Source organism: Heterocephalus glaber, unplaced genomic scaffold (assembly GCF_053883595.1).
Source record: "Heterocephalus glaber isolate CG9 unplaced genomic scaffold, H.glaber_assembly_v1.0 deba00001429, whole genome shotgun sequence".
NCBI lineage: Eukaryota > Metazoa > Chordata > Mammalia > Rodentia > Bathyergidae > Heterocephalus > Heterocephalus glaber.
Window position 1 is genome coordinate 9,394,532 of NW_028258294.1, and position 23,428 is coordinate 9,417,959.

General features: G+C 37.9%; 1 protein-coding gene across 7 annotated transcripts in view; it reads left to right on the forward strand.

Moving 5' to 3' along the window:
- The window catches only part of Fat3 (FAT atypical cadherin 3), a 651,224-nt gene that overhangs the window by 560,915 nt on the left and 66,881 nt on the right, over positions 1 to 23,428 (forward strand). For all 7 annotated transcript variants that reach the window (XM_013069628.3, XM_013069629.3, XM_004838019.3 and 4 more), the window contains one exon: positions 1,724 to 1,957. In XM_013069628.3, coding sequence (XP_012925082.2) covers positions 1,724 to 1,957 — 234 coding nt within the window. The remainder of the gene's footprint in view (positions 1 to 1,723; positions 1,958 to 23,428) is intronic.

Here is a 23,428-nt window from a genome sequence, read left to right on the forward strand (position 1 = left end):
TAGATATCTGGGACCTGTGATTATTTATTTAGTCAGTAACATTTATTGAGTAGCTAATAGACATAAAAGCACTTTATGGGATTTGTGTGTTAGACACCAAAGGATATTATAATCCAGTAGGGAAGACAAACAAGCCAGTAATAATAATAATGAAAGGCAGAAAAAAAAGATTGCCCAGGAAAATATAAAAGGAGTTATATCTGTGAACACAGAAAGAAGTAGTAGCTAATATTCTGATGAGAAGAAAGAGGAACTGTTTTAAGGAAGGGCTAAATATTTGAACTAAGCCTGGTTTCTAGAAGTATAAGCAGGATACCGCAGGATATAGGACAGCATGAGCAGAGAGCACACCACATCCCTTGAGAGTTGTGCACAAAGCGGCAATGTTATGGGATGGGGAGACCCTGTGAGGTTCATTCCAGGTTCTTGGTGTCATGAACGAAGGATTGGATAAGACACACAGAAAAAGCAGCAAAGTTGTACATTTATTGAAGTTTGAAGAAAGTTACATTGTACAGGATGAGAGTAGGCCAGTGAAAAAGCTCAGGAACCTTATCTTTTGATTGGTTGTGCTCACCTTCAAATGAAGGGTTGACAATAGCACTTGTCTGACTGGTTCCAGGTGCAGTGCTCAGGAGTGCTGGAGTTGTATTTGGTTCTGTGTTCTGCACGTCTTCCAGGTTTTTATGATGTCTGGCACATTCCATTTAGTTGGCTGTCCAGTTTGCTCCAGCCCTAATCTCATACCTCAGCAGGAAGACAACTTTAACTGGTATCTTGTACCAGATAATGGATGTCTTGAATGCCTTGCTAAAAAGCTACTTAGGTCTTTTTGAGCAGAAGAGGGAAATGATTAGACCTATGTTAGAGAACCAGCTGGCAGCTACAGGGAAGCCATAGGAGGAACTCCCTTATAAATACAGATGGCTTGGTCCAAATGTCTATTTTTATTTTAAAATAATAATGTTTAATAATAAGTCATACTTTGTACCAAATACTTTACATCTATTAGGTTTGTCACTATGTTCATTCTCATTTTCTTTTAAAGCTTAAACAACAACCCCCCCCCAAAAAAATTTCCAGGGGCTGGCGTCTAGTACCACCTGTGCAACTTTTCCCATGGTGAAAATACGGATGTAATAGACCTTCAGGTTGGCTGATAAATAGCTGCTCCTCCAAAACTTCCCAAGCCCCTCCCCATCCCACCCCCAAATCACGGACCCTTCTACAACCCAGGAAGTAAAAGTTTAATCCCAATATAGTCTGAGTCCCTCAAGACCCTGGTCTATTAAAACCAGTCTGTTTTAATTACCTTATTTTCCTGTGAAAAACAGGGTAAAAAATTGAGCATCTGGAAGCAAAAAGTTTGTCTTAGGTTTATAGATGATTGATATTATTGACCATTAAACAAGATATCAGTCCATTCTCCATGCATTTTCTATGAAGCTTCTCCATGAAGCTAATAGAAAAACTAATATTCAAGTTTGGCAGAGGAATTAATTTGAAGGTCCTGCAGTTGGTTTATTGTTGCATTCAGAATCCCATAATTTTTCCCTAATGCCTTAAAACATTGAATAAGCTCTTTTATCAAACAATGGGCATTTGGGCCAAATGTCCTTGGTTCTTCTTGTATTTAGAATATTTTATTTAATTGATTCTTTGTTTTTCAAGAAAGGCAGTTTTTGAAAATCCAGACTAACCATGCTGCCATTTCTTTTCATAGGTGAGTTGAAAACTTTGGCTCTGTTGGACAGAGAGAGGGTCCCAGCATACAACCTGATCTCTAGGGCCACCGACGGGGGTGGCAGATTTTGCCAGTCTGATATCCACCTGATCCTGGAGGATGTGAATGATAACCCACCTGTGTTTTCTTCTGACCACTACAATGCCTGTGTCTATGAGAACACAGCCACCAAGGCTTTGTTAACCAGAGTACAAGCCGTGGACCCTGACATTGGTAAGTCAATTGCCCTGGCCAGGAAAAATTGCCCTGGCCAGGCTGCTTCCTGCTCATGCACTAGAAATATTGTCTCCAGAAGCTATGTTTCCTTCAGTTTTATAAGAACTCCATTAGCCCTTTGGTTCGTACCATATGAACATGTACTTAAAGCTCCTTTCAGCTCTTTACAGGGTATACTTCTTAGAAATTTTGCAAGTCCTTCCTGTTTCTATAGTTGGAAGAAGAGATGTTATGAATTCCTTTACCTGTTAACAAAGTATTTGGGTTTGGTTTGTTTGAATTCTTTTTTTGACCTTTTGAATAAAAATAACAGCTTCTTTACTTGCCCATTCCTCCTAAACATAGTTAAAATGCTGTGTTGTGTGGCAGGGAGAATTCATTTCCATTTCTATAAAGAATTGCATCACATGCTTTGGCTGAAATATGACAATCTCGATTTATTGCAGTGCCCCATGGTGCAAAGACCAATTACTAAATATGTGGCCAGTCCAATGAGGATTTTTTTAAACTGTCATTTTGCAGAGTATTTTGTTACATATACACTGACATTACTAGGCAGAAAAAGGATGGGGAAGATAAAAGGAATTAGAGCTGGAAGTTGCTAATAAAGTTTGTGTTCAAATCCACTTTATATAATGAGATGATGGTTAGAAAAGACTGGAGTTAATTGCTAGGTAGACCTTCTGAGAATGCATGTTATTGAGGTGACTACATGATGGAATATAAATACTAAAGGGCATCCAGAAGCCTCTTCGTTGTGCATTTTAAGAGCTGCAAATCAGAGGACTAGGGAATGATGGGGTGTGTCTGCTATGCTAAACAGGCCTTTATATAATTCAGTGTCTTGTTGCTTAATTTAGAATTGAAAGAAAAATTATTGGACTAATGGAAAAGTAAATACATGATAATTAGTTGAAAACAAATGTAGAGCGCAGGGACTCTGCATATTTCCCCTTAGAGAAATTAGTGGTTACACTTTGAAACATTGCTCATGCCACATTAGCATAATTTTTGAGGCTGAGAAACAAAAAACTGTACATATTATTGTGAAAAATGGCAAATAAGAAAAGACTCTTATTGGTATATAATTACGTAATAGCTACAAATACTTTTTGAATAGAAGATTAGGAATCATGGAATCATTCTCTGGACTTTTTTTTTTTTTTTTGTACCAGGGATCGAACTTGGGACCTTGTGCTTGTGAGGCAGGCGGTGGAACCACTGAGCTAAATCCCCAGCCCTATCTCTGGACTCTTATTGGCAGAATTTTAGGGGAGTGAGCAAAGAATTATTGCAAATAAATCTTTTAATCATTTCAAATTTGATTTTGAGAACATATAATTAGCCCATAGATGAAATTTTAACACCTGAAAGATGGGATTTTTTTCCACTCTTTTTACAAAGGGATTAGGGTGCTCAAGCTGCTAGAGATAGGACACAGAAGTCTGATGAATGCACGTGATGTTGCTTCAGAGCATGCAGAAGTGGGATAGGATGCAACTGACTCAAAGTATTGTATGTGGAGCTATTTTGCAAGTTGTGGAGAAGACTATACACTTAGCTATATCTATTTTCATTTATTTTGAGTCAACAGGCCAGATTGCCAGTTATGGATATGAGGAATGTCTTGACTGATCACTTAACAAGACAGACATGATAAATACTTTGGAGGACACAAATTAGAACGAGGGTCCTATTAAACCTTGATCTGCTCATTTGTGTCATGAGCAGTAGGCTATGTGCAGAGCTTCAGAAGGGCGTGGAGAGGATGGGTATGGCCAGTGCCTGTTCACCAGGCCATCATGTCAGCCACAGGAAAGTTCTGGCATGAGATAGCAGACTTGCTTGAGTTGCTTAGTCTTCGTCGATCTCATTTAGCTGTGAGATATTGGGAAGGGGAAGAAAACGAGAAGGGGAGCAAGGGAGGGGGAGGGGAAAGGAGGGAAGGGAAAAGAAGGAAAATGGAAACAAAGCTTTTGTAAATGGGGGGAAAAAGAAAAGTTGAAGGGAGGGCAGGGGAAAGGGAAAAAAAAGAAGAATCGAGATATATTATATAAGGTACAAATTCCCTATGATGAATATGATCATTATGTGTATCGAAAGTGTACCGGGGCTGGGGATTTAGCTCAGTAGTTCTGCCGCCTGCCCTACAAGTGCAAGGAACCGAGTTCGATCCCCTGTACCAAAAAAAAAGAAAGTATACCAATAAAGTTAATATAAAAAAACACGAAGGTAGCTGGGGGGGAACAAATGACTGATGCAAGGATTACTAACTGAGCACCAACATGTCCCAGCCACCAAGCAGAGAAGCGATTGTATACTAAATTAGAGCTTGCAGGAATTTTCAGCAGGGCAGTATCAACCTGAGCTGCCATCAAATGAAGGCCTACATTATCTAGAATCCCTGGGTATCATTGACTGGCGGCTTCTGTAATTGTCATTAGTGGCTTGAGCAGAACATTTATTCTCCAACCATTTCTGTCTTTTCTAAAGGCTGCAGACAAGTGGAAGCTGTGTACTAAGATGACCAGATTGTTCAGTGGGGGGATCCATCTTTGGTCAGACTAAACCTCACTCTGTAAGCTGAGTTCATGCACAAGTGCCTGTTAACGGAATCCAGCATGCCAGTGCCTTTAGTTTCACTTATACAGCATCTAGAAATACTGTAATTACTGTACTTGTCTGTATTTATTTATTTTACTGATTGATTTTTTTATAAAACTTTTATTAGTACATATTTGTAGTACATGATGATTACTTTCATTGTAGGGAATTGATATATGTGCATAACACATCTCAATTCTTTTTTTATTTTTTCCTTTCCCCTCCACTCTCCCTTTTTTGCTAGAATCAGATTCATTTATTTTGTAAATCCTAATAAGGTTAATTATAATACACACAGATTATGTATTTAAAAGCCAGATTTTTATTAGAAATTTAGATTTCTGCCATTTTATAAAAACAGTAGTGTTGGGGTCTGGGGATTTAGCTCAGTGGTTCTGGCACCTGCCTTGCAAGCGCAAGGTCCCAAGTTCGATCCCCAGGACCAAAAAAACAAAACAAACAAACAAAAAAAAAACAGTAGTCCTTAGAAGACTTTGTCATCCTAGGTGCACAGGTTCCAATGGTGCATTGAACAGCAACTGCCTCTTTATTATGGGCCACAGATATCCCTCCCTGTTGCAAGCCACCCCATTTACTTATGTTATCACCTAACTTCATTTGCAGCCCTTTCCCTCAAGTAACTGGGAAATTTCAATATTTATTTGAGGGATATAGTTTAATGGTAGAACACTTGCCTGGCATGCAAAAAACCTGAATTTGATCCTTAGCACTGCAAAAAACAAAAACCTATAAAAATATTTTGTTTTGAAATAATTATAGATTCATAGAAAGTTACCAAAAAGACATGCAGGAAGCTGAGTGGTCCTTTCTTTCAGCCTTTCCCCACTATCTTGCCTAACTGTAGAACACCATGGAAATCAGGAAATTGACATAGGTCCAATCTTCAGAGATTGTTCAGATTTCAGTGCATGGGCACATGTAAGTTTATACACAATTTTGTCACTTGTGCAGCTTCATGCATCCCCAAAGCTCCCTTGTGCTTTCCCTTAAAAGCCAGACCCACCCCCTTCCCAATCTCTAACGTACTGAGTCACTAATCATATCTATAATGTTCTTATTTCAAAAATGTTACTTTACTAAAATCATAGTTTGTTTTAGAGATCAGCCTTTTTTTATTCAGAATAAATCTTTTGAAATTCATCAAAGTTATCTAATTAGTTTTTAGTCATAGTGAAGAATATTTGCTCCACTTGTGTTAATGATAGATATTTGGTTTTTGAATTTTTTTGTAAAAAGAAAAAATAGGGTAAATGAATATGCTTACAGAAAGAAATTTCAAAAACTAGATATCTCTGTGAAAGAGACTTGAGGCTGTTCACTTCTCCCACCATGTGAAGGCACATAGAAGGTGACATCTGTACGATACCAGCCCTCACCAGACACAAAACCTACTGGAGCCTTGATTTTAGACTTCCCAGCCTCCAAAACTGTAAGCAATAAATTTATAGTGTTTATAAATTAATCAGCTTCAGAAATTTTGTTATAGCAGCCCAAATGGACTAAGACAACCAGCATTTGACTACATGACATATGAGGTCACTGTAACTTGCAGAGAAAGGACAAAGATATATTAATCTGAAATCTGATTCCGTAATTTCTTGAGTTCAAAGACCTTACTATGAGTTGCTACATTTTCATACCTCGATTTTCTAATTTTAAACATATTATTGCTTTTAGCAAAACAACTTACCTATGAATGATTTAAAATGAAACAACATTAATGTTAGAGTAACTGCCTAGGTCAAGAATAAAATAAAAACAAAAACAAGATAATGCTAACACGTATTTTATGAATTCTAAGAAATAGCATGGCAACTGTCTAGATTTTAGCATTAAGTTGTTATTTTTCTTCTAAGATTAAATGTATCCTCAATTCCATAAACATGACTTCATGACCAAAAATTTATAAAAATTTAATCTTTACAGTAAAGATGGAGAGATTTTTTTTGATCCATTACCATTTGAGTTTAATAGCTTATGGTTTAGTCTACCTTTCGAAGTGGGATTTGTTCCCAGGTTCTTGATTCTGAGAGTTTTTTTAACTATCAAAAGAAATATGCAGTGATAAGGATCAGACCAAGAAATCTGTGACCATTTTAGTTGAAGTGACACAAAAATTAATGTAAATTTGTGCTGGAAAAATATGCTATAGCCCGTGATTTGTTAAGAGACCAATTTTCAGATACTTGGGATGTGAAAGGGCATATTTTTCCTCTTATAGAAAAGAGATATAAAGCAAGGAAATGTTCTAATGAGCAACTCTTTTCTTGTAAAATATTTCCTCCAAGTTTTAGAATTTCTTTCTGAGATTTCAGAGAAACATAGAAGCTCAGAACACTTATTCTCACTCAATTTAACAAAATTTAATGAACATCTGGGTAATAAGCACTACAGAAGGAACAACAAGGCTGTAAAAGATGAGGATTGTGTAGTGAGAGATTTCAAGTCACATGCAACAGTAAAGGGGATGAATCAGGAACACACATATTCTTAATAAAAGGGAGAGCTCCCAAAACGAACAGACCCCAACAGTCTGAGGTAGGAATGTATTCAGGAAGACACAGATCCTGAAAATAAAATTGGGGCAGTGTAGCCCAACTAAATAGGGGAATGTCATGTAGTCCAGGAAGAAAGAGAGCTAAGACAGGAAAAGTGGACAAGGGCCTGGTTGTGGTTGTTCAGGAAGGGTAGGGATTGTGTAGAAACCGAATAACCAATTCTGGGCTTGGGAAATGCTAACATGATAGAACCTTTAAAATGGATTGAAACAAGACAAACCAAGGTGTAATAAAAAACTCCTAGGAAAATATTAAGAAAGACCAGGGCCAAAGTGAAAGAATTGGCTTTTTTATTTAAAAAAAAAAATCACATGGGAACCAGATTGAGGTTTCAGATGCGAAATCTGCAGATTTGAGTAAATGACTGGGATGATGACAAGGTAGATTGGCTAGTCAAAATTTCATCCTTGGGCTCCAGTTGAAGGTGCCACATGAGCAAAAATAGTAAGTGACCTACAGTAGGACCTAGTGCCAACTGAAAGATGAAAAATTGGGAGCACATTGGAAATTAAAGTATGAGCCTCCAAAAAGAAGTCAGGAATTAAAAAGTTCTGAAGCATAAAAAAAATGAGGAGATCTTGCCTTCAGGGAATTCACAATCACAATGGGAAACAAGCGTGCACAAATGAGTATTTTAAGAAAAAATCAAGAAATGTTGTGGTAGAATTGCAGATTTTGTAAAGATTATTTAAATGACACATGTAAAATTCTAGCACAGGTTCCTATAGGGACATTAAAATATAAGCAATGAATTTTCAACAGGGGCAAATAAAGAAATGGTACTAGCATTTAGGTGGGTCCTAAGGGCTAGGCTTGAACTTGGATAGATAGAGAAGGGAAAAATGGAGTAGTAAGAGAGCAAGAGAAAGATGTGGATTGTATTAGTCAAGATAGATTTAGCTAGGTTGAGATAACTTTTGAAAAGTCTCTGTGGCTTTGCACACCAATAATTTAATTTTTGCTTATGTGAAGGGCTGGTCACCAGGAGTTCATCCACTGACTTAGAAATGCGTCTCCTCCATCCTGTCAACCACCTTCTCGACATTTGGCCCCCAAGATCACCACAGCAGCAGAAGGGAGGGATGAAGGGAGTAAGCCAGCTCTCAGCTGCCTAAGCTGGAGAGACTCACCTCACCAGAGGTAGTTATATAGCCTAATTCACCTGCAAGTGAAACAGGGAAGGTCTTGGGAGATTTGGGAGCCAAACATTGACTCTGCCACAATGATGAAAGCAGGAAAGAGTAACTAGAAGATCCCAGAGTGCTGGGAAAGGGTGACATTACTCATATGGATATGGAGGATTAACCTCAGAAGTGTGGAAGGACCCTTAGACAAGAAAGGAAATGGAGGGACAGAAAGGAAAAAAAAACCTGAAACTCAAAAAAAATAAAATAAAATAAAAGGGATCTGCTGAAGGAAAACTCAGTGGGAACATACATCTGTCCTCAGGCATCACCACACAATTAGCCGCTCTGTGACCTGAGACCAGCAAGGCAGTGGCTGAGTACCCTTAGGAATCACAAGGAGTTTGGCTAGGAATGAGGGGAAAGGTAAGAAGAAGTCAATGAGACAAGAAGAAGAGATGTGCCTCCCAGTGAACTCTGCGCATGTGCCAGATTACACGACTGTGGTGTGCCCAATTTGTAGAGTGAATTGCATTAATGGAAAATATGAAAAATTTTGAGTCTTTCAGGATGATTCCTTTTCCCTTATGTTAATAGTTGGAGAACAGGCAAAAGACCAAGAAAACTTTCTCTTGCCAGAACGCTTCCCTTTTGACCTGAGTGTGTGTGTGTGTGTGTGTGTGTGTGTGTGTGTGTGTGTGTGTGTGTTCTCCTGCACTTGGCATTCTAATTCTGGCTGACATTTGCTATAATAAGGTAAGCTTTTCTGCTCACATTGGAAATTTGTGAATTGAGCATCTCATGAGGGATGTGGTGTGACGGTCCCTGTGCCATGGTCTCATGAGGCAAAATGAACTTAGCATGGATCTTGTCAGAGGAAGTGCATGGCTGGCCTAGGACCATGAAGCACCATTTACTCTGAGAACATAATTCCTTATGAAGGAGGAGCAAAGTATGAACCTGAGAGGAACATGCACAAAAGTCATCACTGAGGATGGTTAGAAGGAGACTTCTCTGACCAAACCACTTTAAGTGAACTTATCCAGTGGTTTTCCTGCCTCTTCTGACTCATTCTGGCCTTTGTTGAGGGCCACTTGTTGAGATCCATGAGAAAAATGTAGAGGTGAGAGAAGTCCACAGGAAAGTGTTGAGATGCTGGGCCTCGGATGGAAAAGCATGTCAAGTTACCTGGGTTTATGGTTTCCTGCATCTTTGTGAGATAGTCTGAGGAAGTGCTGCTTGAACCATCTTGTAAGAATCAGAGATGCTGACTTGTCTATTCCTGGAGCTCTGGACACTGCACTTCAGAATTAATGGCCAAACCAAATTTCAGCTCCCTGTGATAGCGTTTAATTTTAAATCTCCCATTATTACCCTTCACAAAGAAAAACAAATATATATTTAGCATTTACTCTCTGAAACTCCAATCAGTCAAGGTCTTATAGCACCTTTGCTCTGGACTTCAAAAGCAAAACAAACAAACAAACAAACAAACAAACAAAAATGTACATCCAGAAGAAAAGGTAAATTCTGAAGCATCCACTGCCTTCAGCATCTGAATGAGAACAAGGAGGAGGGACAGTGTGTGGAATCAGGAAAACATTGGTTCTGTCTATGCTGCAATGGAAACATGCAAATATCTTGCCACTTTTTCCCCAGCTAAGATAGCATCTCAGTTCCTCTATGGATCAGACCACAGGGATGTTGCCAGTTGCTCCTAAAGGACACATCTTCTAGTAACTACACTGACCAAAGGGTCACATCAGTGTGGGAAAAGCCCTAGATGATTGGCCTTTGATCTTGGGCAAGTCGTTGGCCTCTCTCTGCTTCAGTTTCTTTTCCTATAATGTGACAATGATAATAACTTGCTTTGTCAACCTCAAAGGTTTAGTATGAGACTTGCCCAAGAGTGAATTGGAAAGTTCTCTGGACTCAAAAGGCTGCATTTTCACCCACTAAATTAAGATCTCCCCCACTCTAAATCCTGTAGCAGCTCATGATTATCCCTGCATGGAACTGACTGTATGGCTCTTCCCTACTAATCTCAAACCCTCCCAAGCAAGAGCAGTTCTTAATAAGAACTTTAAATGATAATAACCATAATGTTGCTATTAACATCTACTTTTTTAGCTTCTTTTCCATGTCAGGCATTGTGCCAAGTGGTTTAGATTCATTATTTCCACTCACAGAGCAACCTTAAAAGTTAGCATACTTTTTATTCTATTTAATATAAGAATAAACTCTGAAAAGTTAAATATCTTGTCCTGAGCCATAATCTAGTTAGTGACAGGGCTGCAGACGTTATAGAAAGGGCCTCAGGATGGTTGGTAAGCAGATAGCCAGCTGATATTGACACTGTATCCAAAGCAGTGGTTGTCAAAAAATGGCCCCTGGACCAACAATATGATTGTCACCTGCAGACTGGTTGGAAATGGAAACTCTGAATAAGAGACTCAGATTAGGGGTTCTCAGAAGTTGGTGAGCACCAGAGTCACAGGAAAGACTGGTTAAAACACAGATTGCTGAGCCCCTCCCTGTTTCTGACTCAGCAGACCTAGGAGAGGACCTGACCATTTGCATCTGAGACTAATCCCTAGGCAATGTTAATACTGCTGTTCCCAGAAACACGTTTGGAGAACTCCTCACTCAGGAATTCTTAATGTTTTTTGTATGACAAACATCTTAACAATTGGTGACACCTACAGATCATTCCTCAGAATAATGTTTTACAATTCATGAAAAAAATACAAAAGGTTTCAAATTAAATTTGCTCATATATTTCCTAAGGTTATATAGTAATGTGAATTTCTTCATTAATATATTAAATAGCAAGATCTAGCAGAATGGGTCAAATAACTTCCATATTTTGAAATAGTGGTAAGCAGAGGTATGTGCATTAACCATACAATAAAATGAAAATATCTATGATTTCTGTTGGTGACAAAAATCACATGTGCTGCTCATACTGTCATGTTTTTAACCCTACATGGATAAATGAATGTGGTACCAAATTCAGTTACAGGTTAATGAAAATAAAAATGCCAGTTATTGTTCCCTGTTGTAGCTGTCTCTAACATGACCCTCAGTGATCTCATGACCCTCAGCCTTCTCATACTAACATCCCACTCTTAAGAGAGGGCTGGACTTATTCACTCATAATGCACAAAATATGGAAATGTTGAGTCATTAAAAAGACTATGGCATCTTTCCTGGACAGGCCTTCTGCATTTTTCTGCTTAGGCTGCTATGATAAGATATCATAGTCTAGGTGGCTTAAATAACAGAAATCAGTTTTCTCACAGTTCTGGAGTCCAAAAGTCTAAATTCAGGGTGCCAGCATTTGTTAGGTTTTAGTGAGGGCCCTTTTCCTGGGTAGCAGACAACTATCGTCTTGCCATGTGCTCACCTAGTCTTTCCTAGGTGCATGTGGGTGGAGAAAGAGAGAGCAAAATCTCTTTCTTTCCTTCTTCTTCCAAGGCTCTTATCCTTTCACATTGAAACCCATCCTAATGAACTCATTTAAACTTAATTACCTCCCAAATCTTTGTTTCCAAACAGTCTCATTGAAGATTAGGCCTTTAATATATAAATTTTAAGGGGGCACAGTTGAATCAATAGCACTTTTTCTCACTCTCTTTGATCAGTCACCCCAGAAGAGGATTGCTGCAATGTTGTAAGGCAGCCCTGTGAGAGGCCTATGTGGTGAAGCATAAAGACATGCAAACAAGTGCATGAGTGAGCTTCAAAGTTGAACTGATAGCATGCCTCCAACTTCACCAGAAACCTTGAGACAGAGACAGCTACTAAGCTATACCTGAGTTATGACCCAAAGGAACTATTAAATGATAAATATTTGGTTCTTTTTACTGCTAAGTTCTAGGACAATTTGACATGCACCAATAGCAAAATAATACACTAATACAATTACATGGGCATCTTGTATCATATGTACATATCTTTAAGGATCCTTTTCCATGGTCATTATCTTTCCACAAACTCTACCTTCTGAAGAATGTGGAATTTCATGGTTATCAGTGGCAATCAGAACAGGGCTACTTTGATATGTAGCAGATAGGTGATGGCATGATGGTTGTTGGCTACACCTTGCTTCTGTTCTGATGGATTTGTGAACTCTCCCTGGGGTATAAGGCCCACTTCCTGTAAAACCTGTAGTCTTACTTGATTTTAGGATGGCATCACTGTAAAGGTTCTGGAACAAATTCTAGTTAAAATTATCCTTTTTCTGAGGAGTAAAGCGAGGCTTAGAGACAAAGAGACTTATCCAAGATGACTTAATGGCAGAGCTGGATTTAAAAGAAGCATGTCATCACCTCAAGACAATGCTTATTTCTATATGCCTGACTTTTCTAATGGAAAATATTTCAAGACAGAGTCAGTTCTGCTTTCTCTAATGTATCACATAGCCTATGTTTTTTCCTAATGCCTTAAAAAGGGTTACCTTTAAGCTGCGTAGGTCAGCAATTTAATATGTTTTTTTTTCTTCCCCAAAGCTCTGTAATTCTCTGAAGTGTTAAATCTCTGAAGGTGGCTGAGGGACTATTAAAATGTCAGTAAAAATTAAATAATGCTCCCTGAAGACTGAGAGATATGAGTCATTCTCTGGAGGACATTGTGGTCAAAGCCCTTTTTCTGTTGTAGATATCAAAAACTACAATTCTACATATGAAGCCTTTCTCCAGGAGCTCAGAGAACTTACCCATGTACGAAAGTATAGATCTTGGTACTCCCACCTTCAGACAGAGAAACTGAGCTTCAAAAAGGTTAAGTGGCTCCTCCCAAGACATCTGTTTAATGGACAGTGGATGATGGAAAGCAAAGGGATCTAAGGCCCTATTAACCCCTCCCTGAATTCTTTACCTCCTACCAGTGCTGGGAGTTCTTCTGCATTCATGTAACTGGGCAACACGACCATGACACCCTGCCATTTCTGTTACACTGATTTGTCACTTTAGAAAGTGCTATAAAACAGGGGCTTTGGGATGAGACCTGATTAAGTTTTCCATCCTTTACTAGTTGTCTGAATTTAAATAAGCTCCCCAACCCCTCTGAACATCCACTTCCACTCTGAATACTGGTTATCAGCCTTGTGTGGGTATCAGAATCCCCTGAGACCTTTAAAAACTATAAACAGGCTAAATAAGTAAACAAGCCCGCAAAAGCTCCATCTCTAAAATCTGATTTAGGAAATCTGAGACAGACTAATACCTTGCTCAACCTAGGAATCTTTGCTTTTGAAACATATAAATTAGTGTTATTATACTTTTAAAAATCCAACTCTTGCTAAACAGTTGTCAAACAAAACAGTAATTCCTTCCAGAAAGAAGTATCTTAGGAAGCTTTGCAGAGAACTCTGATTTCTAACAGTGGTGCTTTCTCATAAGTTTCCTCATTCATGTGCCATCCCATCTGTGGATGAGGCCACAGTTTGGTAACAGACCTCAAAACTACTAAATTGGATCAGTTCTGATACAACACAGCAATGTAGCAATTGATTTCAGAGAAGCCTAGTGTGGCGGAGGGAATTTCTACCCACTCCTGAGTATTTTGTGCAGAAACTCCAAGGACACCAAGTTTTGACTTAATGTCTCTCCAGGTCATGCAGAGGCTTAGTGACTTGTACTTATCAGCTTTGCCACAGCGTACACACTCTCACTTCAACTCTTGGGGCCTCCCTGACAAACACAATTATGTTGTCCATCATCTGCAGGAGAGTTCTTTTAATAACTTCTCACATATTACAAAATAGTTCCCACCCACACAACCTCTCCAACTTGCACCTTCCAAGCTTCTTTCTCTTCTGCTAATTTACTCATTAATTTAGGCCTAGCTTGTAGTTTAGTCTAGCTATAATTGGTTATAATAGCTCTGTTAACTTGCATTTGGCTTTGAAAGTAGACAATTTCAATTCTAAACTTATGATTAAGCAATATGGAACCCTTTACTCTTTGGGGAGTATACTTTGAAGCATTCATAACTTCATGTGTATTCCCATCACTTGAAATGCCCTTTCTTTATGTCTCTTTTCCACTTTAATGTTCCTGACAATGTCTGTATTCTATTCATGACTCAATTCAGTGGCTTTCTTCTCTGGGAAATTTCTCCTGACCACTCCTCTCCAATGACCATAACTCTACAGGTTTTCTTCCTGAAAAATGGGACATATGTGGAGTGAGAGTTGCTGGAACACACTTCTTTACATCCCCAAAGCCTGCCTTGTGTTCTAAAGTATTTATTGGATGAATGAATGAATTGATCTAATAATAGCCATACTGGGTGGCCCACATAGAAAACATTTTAAGCAAGATTGTTGGGTAGCACCCCAACACAGACATCCTATACAGTAATAAACATGGAGTTTTGAAATAATTTACTTACACTTAACTATCTCAGGCCTAGCATAGTGCCAAACTACAGATAGTTGGAAGAGTTTGTACCCAGATGAGCAGTGACCTTGTAGGTATTACAGAAGGCAGGCTCTCTAAGCAAAGGGGTCAACCTTATGGATGTACAGCCTGGGCAGAGCAACCGGGCCCACTGCTTAGAAGGCACATCTCATTCTTGATTTAATGCTCTGCTGGTGAGTGTGTGTGTGTGTGTGTGTGTGTGTGTGTGTGTGTGCTTTTCAAATAGCCTCGGATTTTTATTTTACATGGAGCCACAATCATGTTGTCGGTCCTAGCAGGAAAGCTACTGCCAACACAGTTGGCAATTCCTCAGGAAATTTTTGGTACATCATTCAGGTCTCCCTGACTCTATAACTGCTGTTGCTTTCTGTCTTGTTTTGACTTCTTAAAAGGCAAAAAAGGTACTGACCTCAGGAATTGGTATTCTACCCAGGGAATATGCCAGCTTTAGTCATGATCAAGCGAAAAACTTCTAAGTGGCACTTAAAATAGAAGTAATCAGAGAGTCTATTTAAAAGTACAGTGATTGCTAACTTAAAAAGTATTGCTAATTCCATGGACCTCCTCATGGCAAATCTCTGTTTTATTTCATATCAACCAAAGGCACAATTAAAAGACAAATAAAAGAACAGTCAGTTTGAACTGTTCGACTATTCTGTTTGGTTTCCACAGAGGATAACAGAAAAGTTTTAGTGTACTCGTTATCTTTGATTGCTTGATTTTAGCTGTAAGATGTTCCTTAAACCAAGCATGGTGGCACACATCTGTAATCCCAGCATTCAGGAGGCTGAGGCAAGAGTATCGCCATGAGTGTAAGGCCAGCCTGGACCACATAGTAAGTTCAAGGCCAGCCTGAACTACAGAGTGAGACCCAGTCTCAAAAAATATGTTTCTTGAAATAATTTTATAATAAGACCCTTGACAAAAGTAATTTTAAAGTAATGTTAACATCTTTATAAAGAGGGACTAAATGAAGAATGGAAATTCCCAAGAAAAAAAATCCATACAATATGTCAGTATATTATTCTACAATTATTTCAAATTTTATATATAGAGAGAGAATTAAACTGGTCTAGAAAAAATAACTTGAAAACTTGACTGCTCTCCAAAATTGATATTCAAAATTATTTTCTATGTATATGATTTTTGTAATAATTCTTTTACTTATTATAAACACATTCCATGTCCACTGTATAAATCCTAGAAGGTTAAGCAAAATGGATAAACATCTTTAACCATGGTTATGCTTTGATTGAAGCTGCATCTGTCTTTTTTATTTTCTTTACAAGAAAGGACTAGGAGTGCAATAGTATTTAACACCTAGATACTATTTTGTAACCTATTTTTTTCAGTGACATGCAAACATATTTTTGTGTCACTGCATATTCTTTTACATTATTTGGCATTATGCATAGAATTATATATAGACCAAAATTATTCAGTTGGTCCTCACTGTGCAAAAATTGAGTAGTTGCCAGATGTTAAACATCTGTTTAACAATAGTTTTAAATATATGTACCAATGTTTTAAATGCATATTTTTAATATTAAATACTCCTCTTGATTCTTCACATCTTTGGAGCCCCTTAAAGTATACATTTGCAGCAGGCACATGTGTGTAGTACATGCTTTATTGCATCAGCATGGCCTTATACTTGCTTTGGTCCACTGGTTGTTTCACCTGCAGTTCAACATTAATTGCTTTCTGTGTGCCAGGCTCTATGCTTAATAATGAGACACAAAAATGCATGACATAGTCCCTCCATCCAAAAGTTGTGTTAGTAGTGGGAGAGAGGACATATATAACTAATAGCAGTGCAAAAGTAGAGGCCAGAATAATATTAAAGAACACAGAGGAGGAAGTAACTGGATAAATTAAGTAAGGAAGCTTTTCCAGAGGAGAGTCTGCAAAGAGCACATAGAAATTTGACAAGAGGCCAAGGAGCAGAGCCATCCCCAGCACTGAGGAGGAGCCTTCTGGGTCAGCTTACCACCACCCCAGCACTGAGAAATGCAACCACCCCCAGTGGAGGTGAGCCACAAGGCACCAGCAGCACACAACTCTCCTTCTGCTCTTGTGAAATGAGAAGGCACATAAACAAGTCTCAAAAACAGACTCCAGATCACCTAAAGCAACTCCAAAGGGAAACAGGATGGAACAATCTGATACTCAACCATGTGGACTCCCTGAAGTTCAGGACAAAAAAACAAAACAAAACAGAGGATCTGGAAAAAGTGAAATCAGAAATACTTTCTCACATAACAGCAGAGATTGTGCCCATAGTACAAAACATGATTAATAAATCTAGAGAGGCCACAGATTAAAAAAATAGACAAACTGAGGAACATGATGGAATCCCAACATAGAAAACAAATGGAATCCATAAAACAGATGCAAATAGATTTCCAGAAGATTAAAAGCTCCATCGAAAGTTTACTCAGCAGAATGAGTGATGCAAGGATAGAATTTCAGATATAGAAGATAGGATTACAATTAGCAACCAAGAAAAGAAAAATTTCTTTAAAATAGTAAGGGACTGTGAAAAATCAATCCAGCAGCTGCTAGATGATGCAAAGAAGAATAACATAAGACTGATTGGAGTCAATGAAGAAACAGGAGAGAGTGCAGATGACATAAAAAAAAAAAAATGTTCACAGAAGTGATGGCAGAAAGCTTCCCAAGCAGAGGAAAAGAACTTGACATACAGATAAGTGAAGCATATAGGACTCCAACTAGCCTTGATCAAAAAAAAATCTACACATGGGCATATAATAGTGAAGATTCCAGAAACATGACAGAAAAACAAAATTCTCAAGCAGTTAGAGAAAAGAAACAAAATACATACAAAGGAAAGCCCATCAGAATCACAGCAGACTTCTCAACACAAAACCTCAAGGCAAGAAGAGCCTGGAGTGATGTATTCCAAGCCCCAAAGTAAAACAGCCTCCAACTCAGATTGATGTACCCTGCAAAACTATCTTTCAAAACTGATGGAGAAATAAGATACTTTCATGACAAAAAGCACATTAGCAACTTCATGAATACCAAACAAGCACTCCAAAAAATTTTAGACAATATCCTAGTAAAACACAATGAGGATCACAACCCCAGGAAGCCCAGCAGAATGAATCCTTGGGCACAACAAGAAATTAAACACAAAGGGGGAGAATCCAACAAAAATAAAAGTCATGACAATGATAAATCAATACGTATCATTTATAACCATCAATGTTAATGGTCTCAATTCACCAATCAAAAGAAATAGACTAGCAGAATGGATCAAGAAGCAAGATCCAACAATATGCTGCATATAAGAAACACACTTAATTCAAAAAGGAACTCACAGTGTGAAAGTTTAAGGGTGGAAAACAATACTACATGTGACAGGAAACCCCCCAAAACCAAGAGTAGCTATCCTCTTTGCAGATCAAGTGGATTTCAAACCAACACTCATTAAGACAAAGAAAGACACTATATCCTTGTAAAGGGAACAATCCAACAGGAAGAGATGAGAATCATAAACATATATGAACCAAACACTAGAGTGCCCAACTTTATAAAACAAATACTAACTGACATGAAAAAATCAAATAAGCACTAATATAGTAGTAGTGGGGGATCTCAATACCCCACTGTCACAAACAGACCAACGAGACAAAAAATAAGAACAAAATACTAGAACTCAGTCAAACTCTTGAACAAATGAACTTAACAGATGTTTACAGAGTGTTCCACCCCACAAAATCAGAATACACTTTCTTTTCAGCTGCACATGGGTTGTTCTCCAAAAGAGACCACATACTCACTTATAGAACATGTTTAAGTAACTGAAAAGGAATTGAAGTTATCCCCTGTATATTATCAGACCATAGTATGATGAAATTGGAGATTAAGAGCAAAACAAACTGCAAGAATTTCATGAACACATAGAAATTGAACAACACACTTCTGAATAACCAATGGGTCACAGAGGAAATTAAAGAAGAAATCAGAGAGTTCCTACAATTAAATGACAATGACAATACAACATATTGAATCTATGGGACACAATGAAAGCAGTCTTATGAGGGAAATTCATAGCAGTGAATACTCATATTAGGAAAACAGAGCAATCCCAATTAAACAACCTGATGCTGAACCTCAAGCTTCTAGAAAAAGAAGAGCAGGACAAACCGAAAGCTCAAACAAGGGAGGGAATTATAAAGATCATAGCAGAAATCAATTCAATGTAAACTAAGAGAATGATACCAAAAATCAATGAAGGCAAGAGTTGGTGCTTCGAAAGAATAAACAAAATTGACAAACCCTTAGCCAACCTTATCAGATAAAGGAAAGAAAAGACCCAAATCATGCAATTAGGAATGAAAAATATGAAATTACGATGGACACAGCAGAATTCCACAGGATCATCAGTACCTACTTCGAAAACTGATTGGCCAATAAGATGGAAAATACAGAAGAAATGGACTGATTCCTAGCCACATATGAATGATCAAAGTTGAAAGAAGAAGACCTAAAAATTCTAAACAACCCAATATCAATCAATGAAATTGAAAATGTAATTAAAAATCACCACCTAGGAAAAGCCCAGGTCCTGATGACTTCACTGCCGAATTCTACAAGACCTTTAGAGAGGAACTAGTGCCACTACTGTTTAAACTCTTCAATGAGATTGAAAAGGAAGCAATACTTCCAAATTCATTCCTGAAAGCAAGCATCACCTTGATCCCCAAAGTAGAGAAAGATGTAACCGAAAAAAGAACTATAGACCAATCTGACTAATGAACATTGATACAAAAATCCTTAATAAGATACTGGCAACTAGAATGCAGAAGATCATCAAGAAGATCATAGATCCTGACCAAGTGAGATTCAGGGATGGTTCAACATATGCAAGTCAATAAATGTAATTAGCACTATATCAATAGAGCCAAGGACAAAAACCATATGATCATCTCAATAGATGCAGAAAAAGCATCTGACAAAATCCAAAACGCATTTATGATAAAAACCCTACAAAAAATTGGAATAGATGGTCTCTGCCTCAATCTGATAAAAGCCATCTATGAAAAACCAACAGCCAATATCATACTAAATGGTCAAAAATTGAAATCCTTCACACTAAATCAGGAACAAGACAAGAATGTCCACTATCACAACTCTAGTTCAATATAGTCTTGGAAACATTAGCCACAGCAATTAGACAAGAGAAAGAAATAAAAGGAATAACAATAGAAAATGAAAAGGTCAAATTGTCATTATTTGCAGATGACATGATACTCTATATAGACAATCCCAGGAACACCATCAAAAGTCTTCTAGACTTAACCAAATTCAGTCAAGTAGCTGGATACAAGGTCAACACACAAACATCAATATCATTCCTCTATATGAAAAACAGACTCACTGAGAGAGAAATAGGGCAAACAATTCCTTTCACAACAGTATCCAAAAAACTGAAATACCTAGGAATCAACCTAATGAAAGAAATCAAAGACTTCTCTGAAAACTATAGCACTCTGAAAAGAGAGATTGAGGATGATATCAGAAAATGGACAGACATCCCCTGCTCCTGGGTAGGAAGAATCAACATAGTGAAAATGGCCATACTTCCAAAACTGCTGTATAGATTCAATGCAATTAAAATTGAGATCCCAGCAGCATACTTCATGGACCTTGAGAAAATAATCCAAAAATTCATTTGGAACAAAAAGACACCTAGAATAGCAAAAGCAATTCTAGGCAACAGAGACATGGTAGGGGATATCACAACTACCAACCTGAAACTATACTACAAAGCTACTGTGATAAAAAAGAAAAAAACAGCATGGTACTGGTAAAGAAACAGACCTGAGGACCAGTGGAACAGATTAGAAGATGCAGAAACAACTCCAGACACACTTAGCCACCTCATCTTTGACAAAGGAGCCAAATATCCTCACTGAAGAAAAGATTGCCTCTTTAATAAATGGTGCTGGAAAAATTGGGTTTCAACTTGCCAAAAATTAAAACTAGACCTGGATCTCTCACCATGCACTAAACTAAAATCAAAATGGATGAAAGTTCTAAATATTAGGACAGAAACTCCAAACCGCCTGAAACAGAGGTTAGGTAAAACTCTTGAAGACATCGGTGTAGGAAAAGATTTCATGAACAAAACCTCAGTTGCCTGTGAACTAGCACAAACAATCAACAAGTGGGACCTCTTCTCATTATAAGGCTTCTGCACAGCAAGAGAAACCACCAGCAGTGTGAAGAGACAACCCACAATGTGGGAAAAAATCTTCACCTGCTCTTCCTCAGACAAAGGTCTACTATCTCGAATCTATAAAGAACTTAAAAAGATCAGACCTCCCAAATTTAAAGACCCAATCTGAAAATGGGCATCTGAAATGAACAGACATTTCTCAGACAAAGAAGTAGAAATAGCAAATAAATACATGAAAAAATGTTCAACATCACTGGTCATTCAAGAGATGCAAATGAAAACAACACTGAGATTCCACTTCACTCCAGAAAGAATGGCTGCTATCATGAAATCAACCAATAACAAATGTTGGCAGGGCTGTGGGGAAAGAGGAACCCTGCTCCAGTGGTGGTGGGAGTGTAGACTGGTGCAACCACTGTGGAAATCAGTATGGAGATACCTCAAGGAACTAGGACTGGAAGTTCCATTTGACCCCGCTATTCCCCTGCTGGATATCTTCCCCAAAGAATTACAAGAATCATACCACAGTGCTGTATGTGCACCTATATTCATAGCAGCACAATTTGTAATAGCTAAAACTTGGAAACAGTGTAAGTGCCCATCAACTGGTGTTTGGATAAAGAAGATGTGGGGTTTTTAAAAAACAAAATGGAGTACTATTCAGCCATAAAGAGTGAGAAAGTCGAGACATTTATAGCTAGATGGATGCACACTGAGGCTGTCCTCTTAAGAGTAAGAAATAAGATACACGTGTAATTAGCAAATAGTTTCTCTAGTGTGAGAAACTGAAAGTGTAAATAAGGACTAAAAGGTATAATAGATAATGTGAAATAGGAAGAAAAGGGGCAAAGGGGAAGGGGAAGTGTGAGGGGTGAGGAAAGGAAATAAGGGAATGGAATTAATATGAGAAAATGAAAAAATTGAAACAAAGTCTTTGTAAATAGGGATGGATGAAGGTGTTGAAGGGAGGGCAGGGGAATGGGGAAAACATAAGAACCAGGAGAGATTATGTAAAGGTACAAATTTCCAGTGATGAATGTCATTATATTGTATACCTAAAATGTACCGATAAAATTAATTTAAAAAAAGAAGTTTGACCAGAGAAGGAAGAAAGGGACCGTACTGAGTCAGACCTGGAAAAATTAACATGCATGGTGTGTTTGGGTATAATTGGAGTAGACAGAACACAGGAGGAGGAGCAGAAGATGACTGGAAGGGTGAGTTGGGACTATAAAGGACTAAAACAACATTCTCAAAAGTTTTTATTTCCATCCATAAGGAAGAAGTCAGTGACTATCTTATCCTATTTCCTGTTTCTGTAATTGAATATACTGACTGGGTACTTTTCATTCAGCTCATGCTTCTTGAGACTGGGAGGTCAAGGGACTACACTGAGTGAAGGTCTTCTTGTTGATGGGGACTCTACAGAGTCCCACAACAGGGTAGAGCATCATATGGCAAGAAAAGTACATACAAGAGGCAAAAATAAGTTGGTTTTTATAATAGATCTGTTTTCAAGATAACCCATTAACCCTTAATTCATTAGCCCATAAATGGATGAATCCATTTATGAGAGCAGAGTTCTCATGACTCATTATCTTAAAAGGCTCACTTCTTAATATCTCACAATTGGGATTAAATTTCAGCAGGGGTTTGGGTGACTATTTAGCCATAGTCATATAGCCATAAAATAGCCATAGCAGTAACTATTTTGAGTGGCTGGGGAAGGCCTGGATCCAGAGTTTCAGAAAGTTTACCATGTAAGATTTGTAAGGAAGAGATGCACTCTGAACTATCTGGTTTAAGTAATTCCTCATTAAGATACTAAACTCTGGGGTTGGGATTATGTCTCTAGCCTCCCTTACCCCTAACTTAGTACCAAGAGTGCTCAAACGAACAAGTGGCACTTGGCCAATCCTTATTAAATAGAAAGGTCATTGCTTGAGCATTGTGAGAGAGACAGAAATCTTCCACTCTGAAAAGAAACAGTGTCTTTTAAGGATAAAGCTGTAGCAAAAGGAATGCAATGACATATTCAATATCCTTTTGTTTATCATTTTTCTTTGAAGGATAATCCTTCCGTTTAAATAAAAGTATGACTTAGTCATGAAGTGCGAGTCATAAAGACTGTGAAAACTAAACATATATGTGGTATTTAAAGCACTGATCAATAAAGACAGGAGAAAATGCTGGTTCAAAATCACCTGGGGAATGGAGGGTCAGAGAAATGACTGCAGTGACACAAATGTCCTTAAAAGATGACTGAAATGTTCTACATCTCAGTGAGTGAAGCGGTTTCATAAGGGTAAATATTTGCTAAAACTTATGATCTGGACCCTTAAGATGTGTTCATACTAGTATATTTAAATTATGATATCTCAATAAAATTTATATAAAACTTGTTGAAATTATTTCTTCTCCATTTACCTGCACCATATAAATTCAAATCCCTTTATGAAAGGTGATTTATAAGAATTTATTTTGTTTTCCATTAAGTTTATTGGTACACTTTAGGTATAAAATACAGT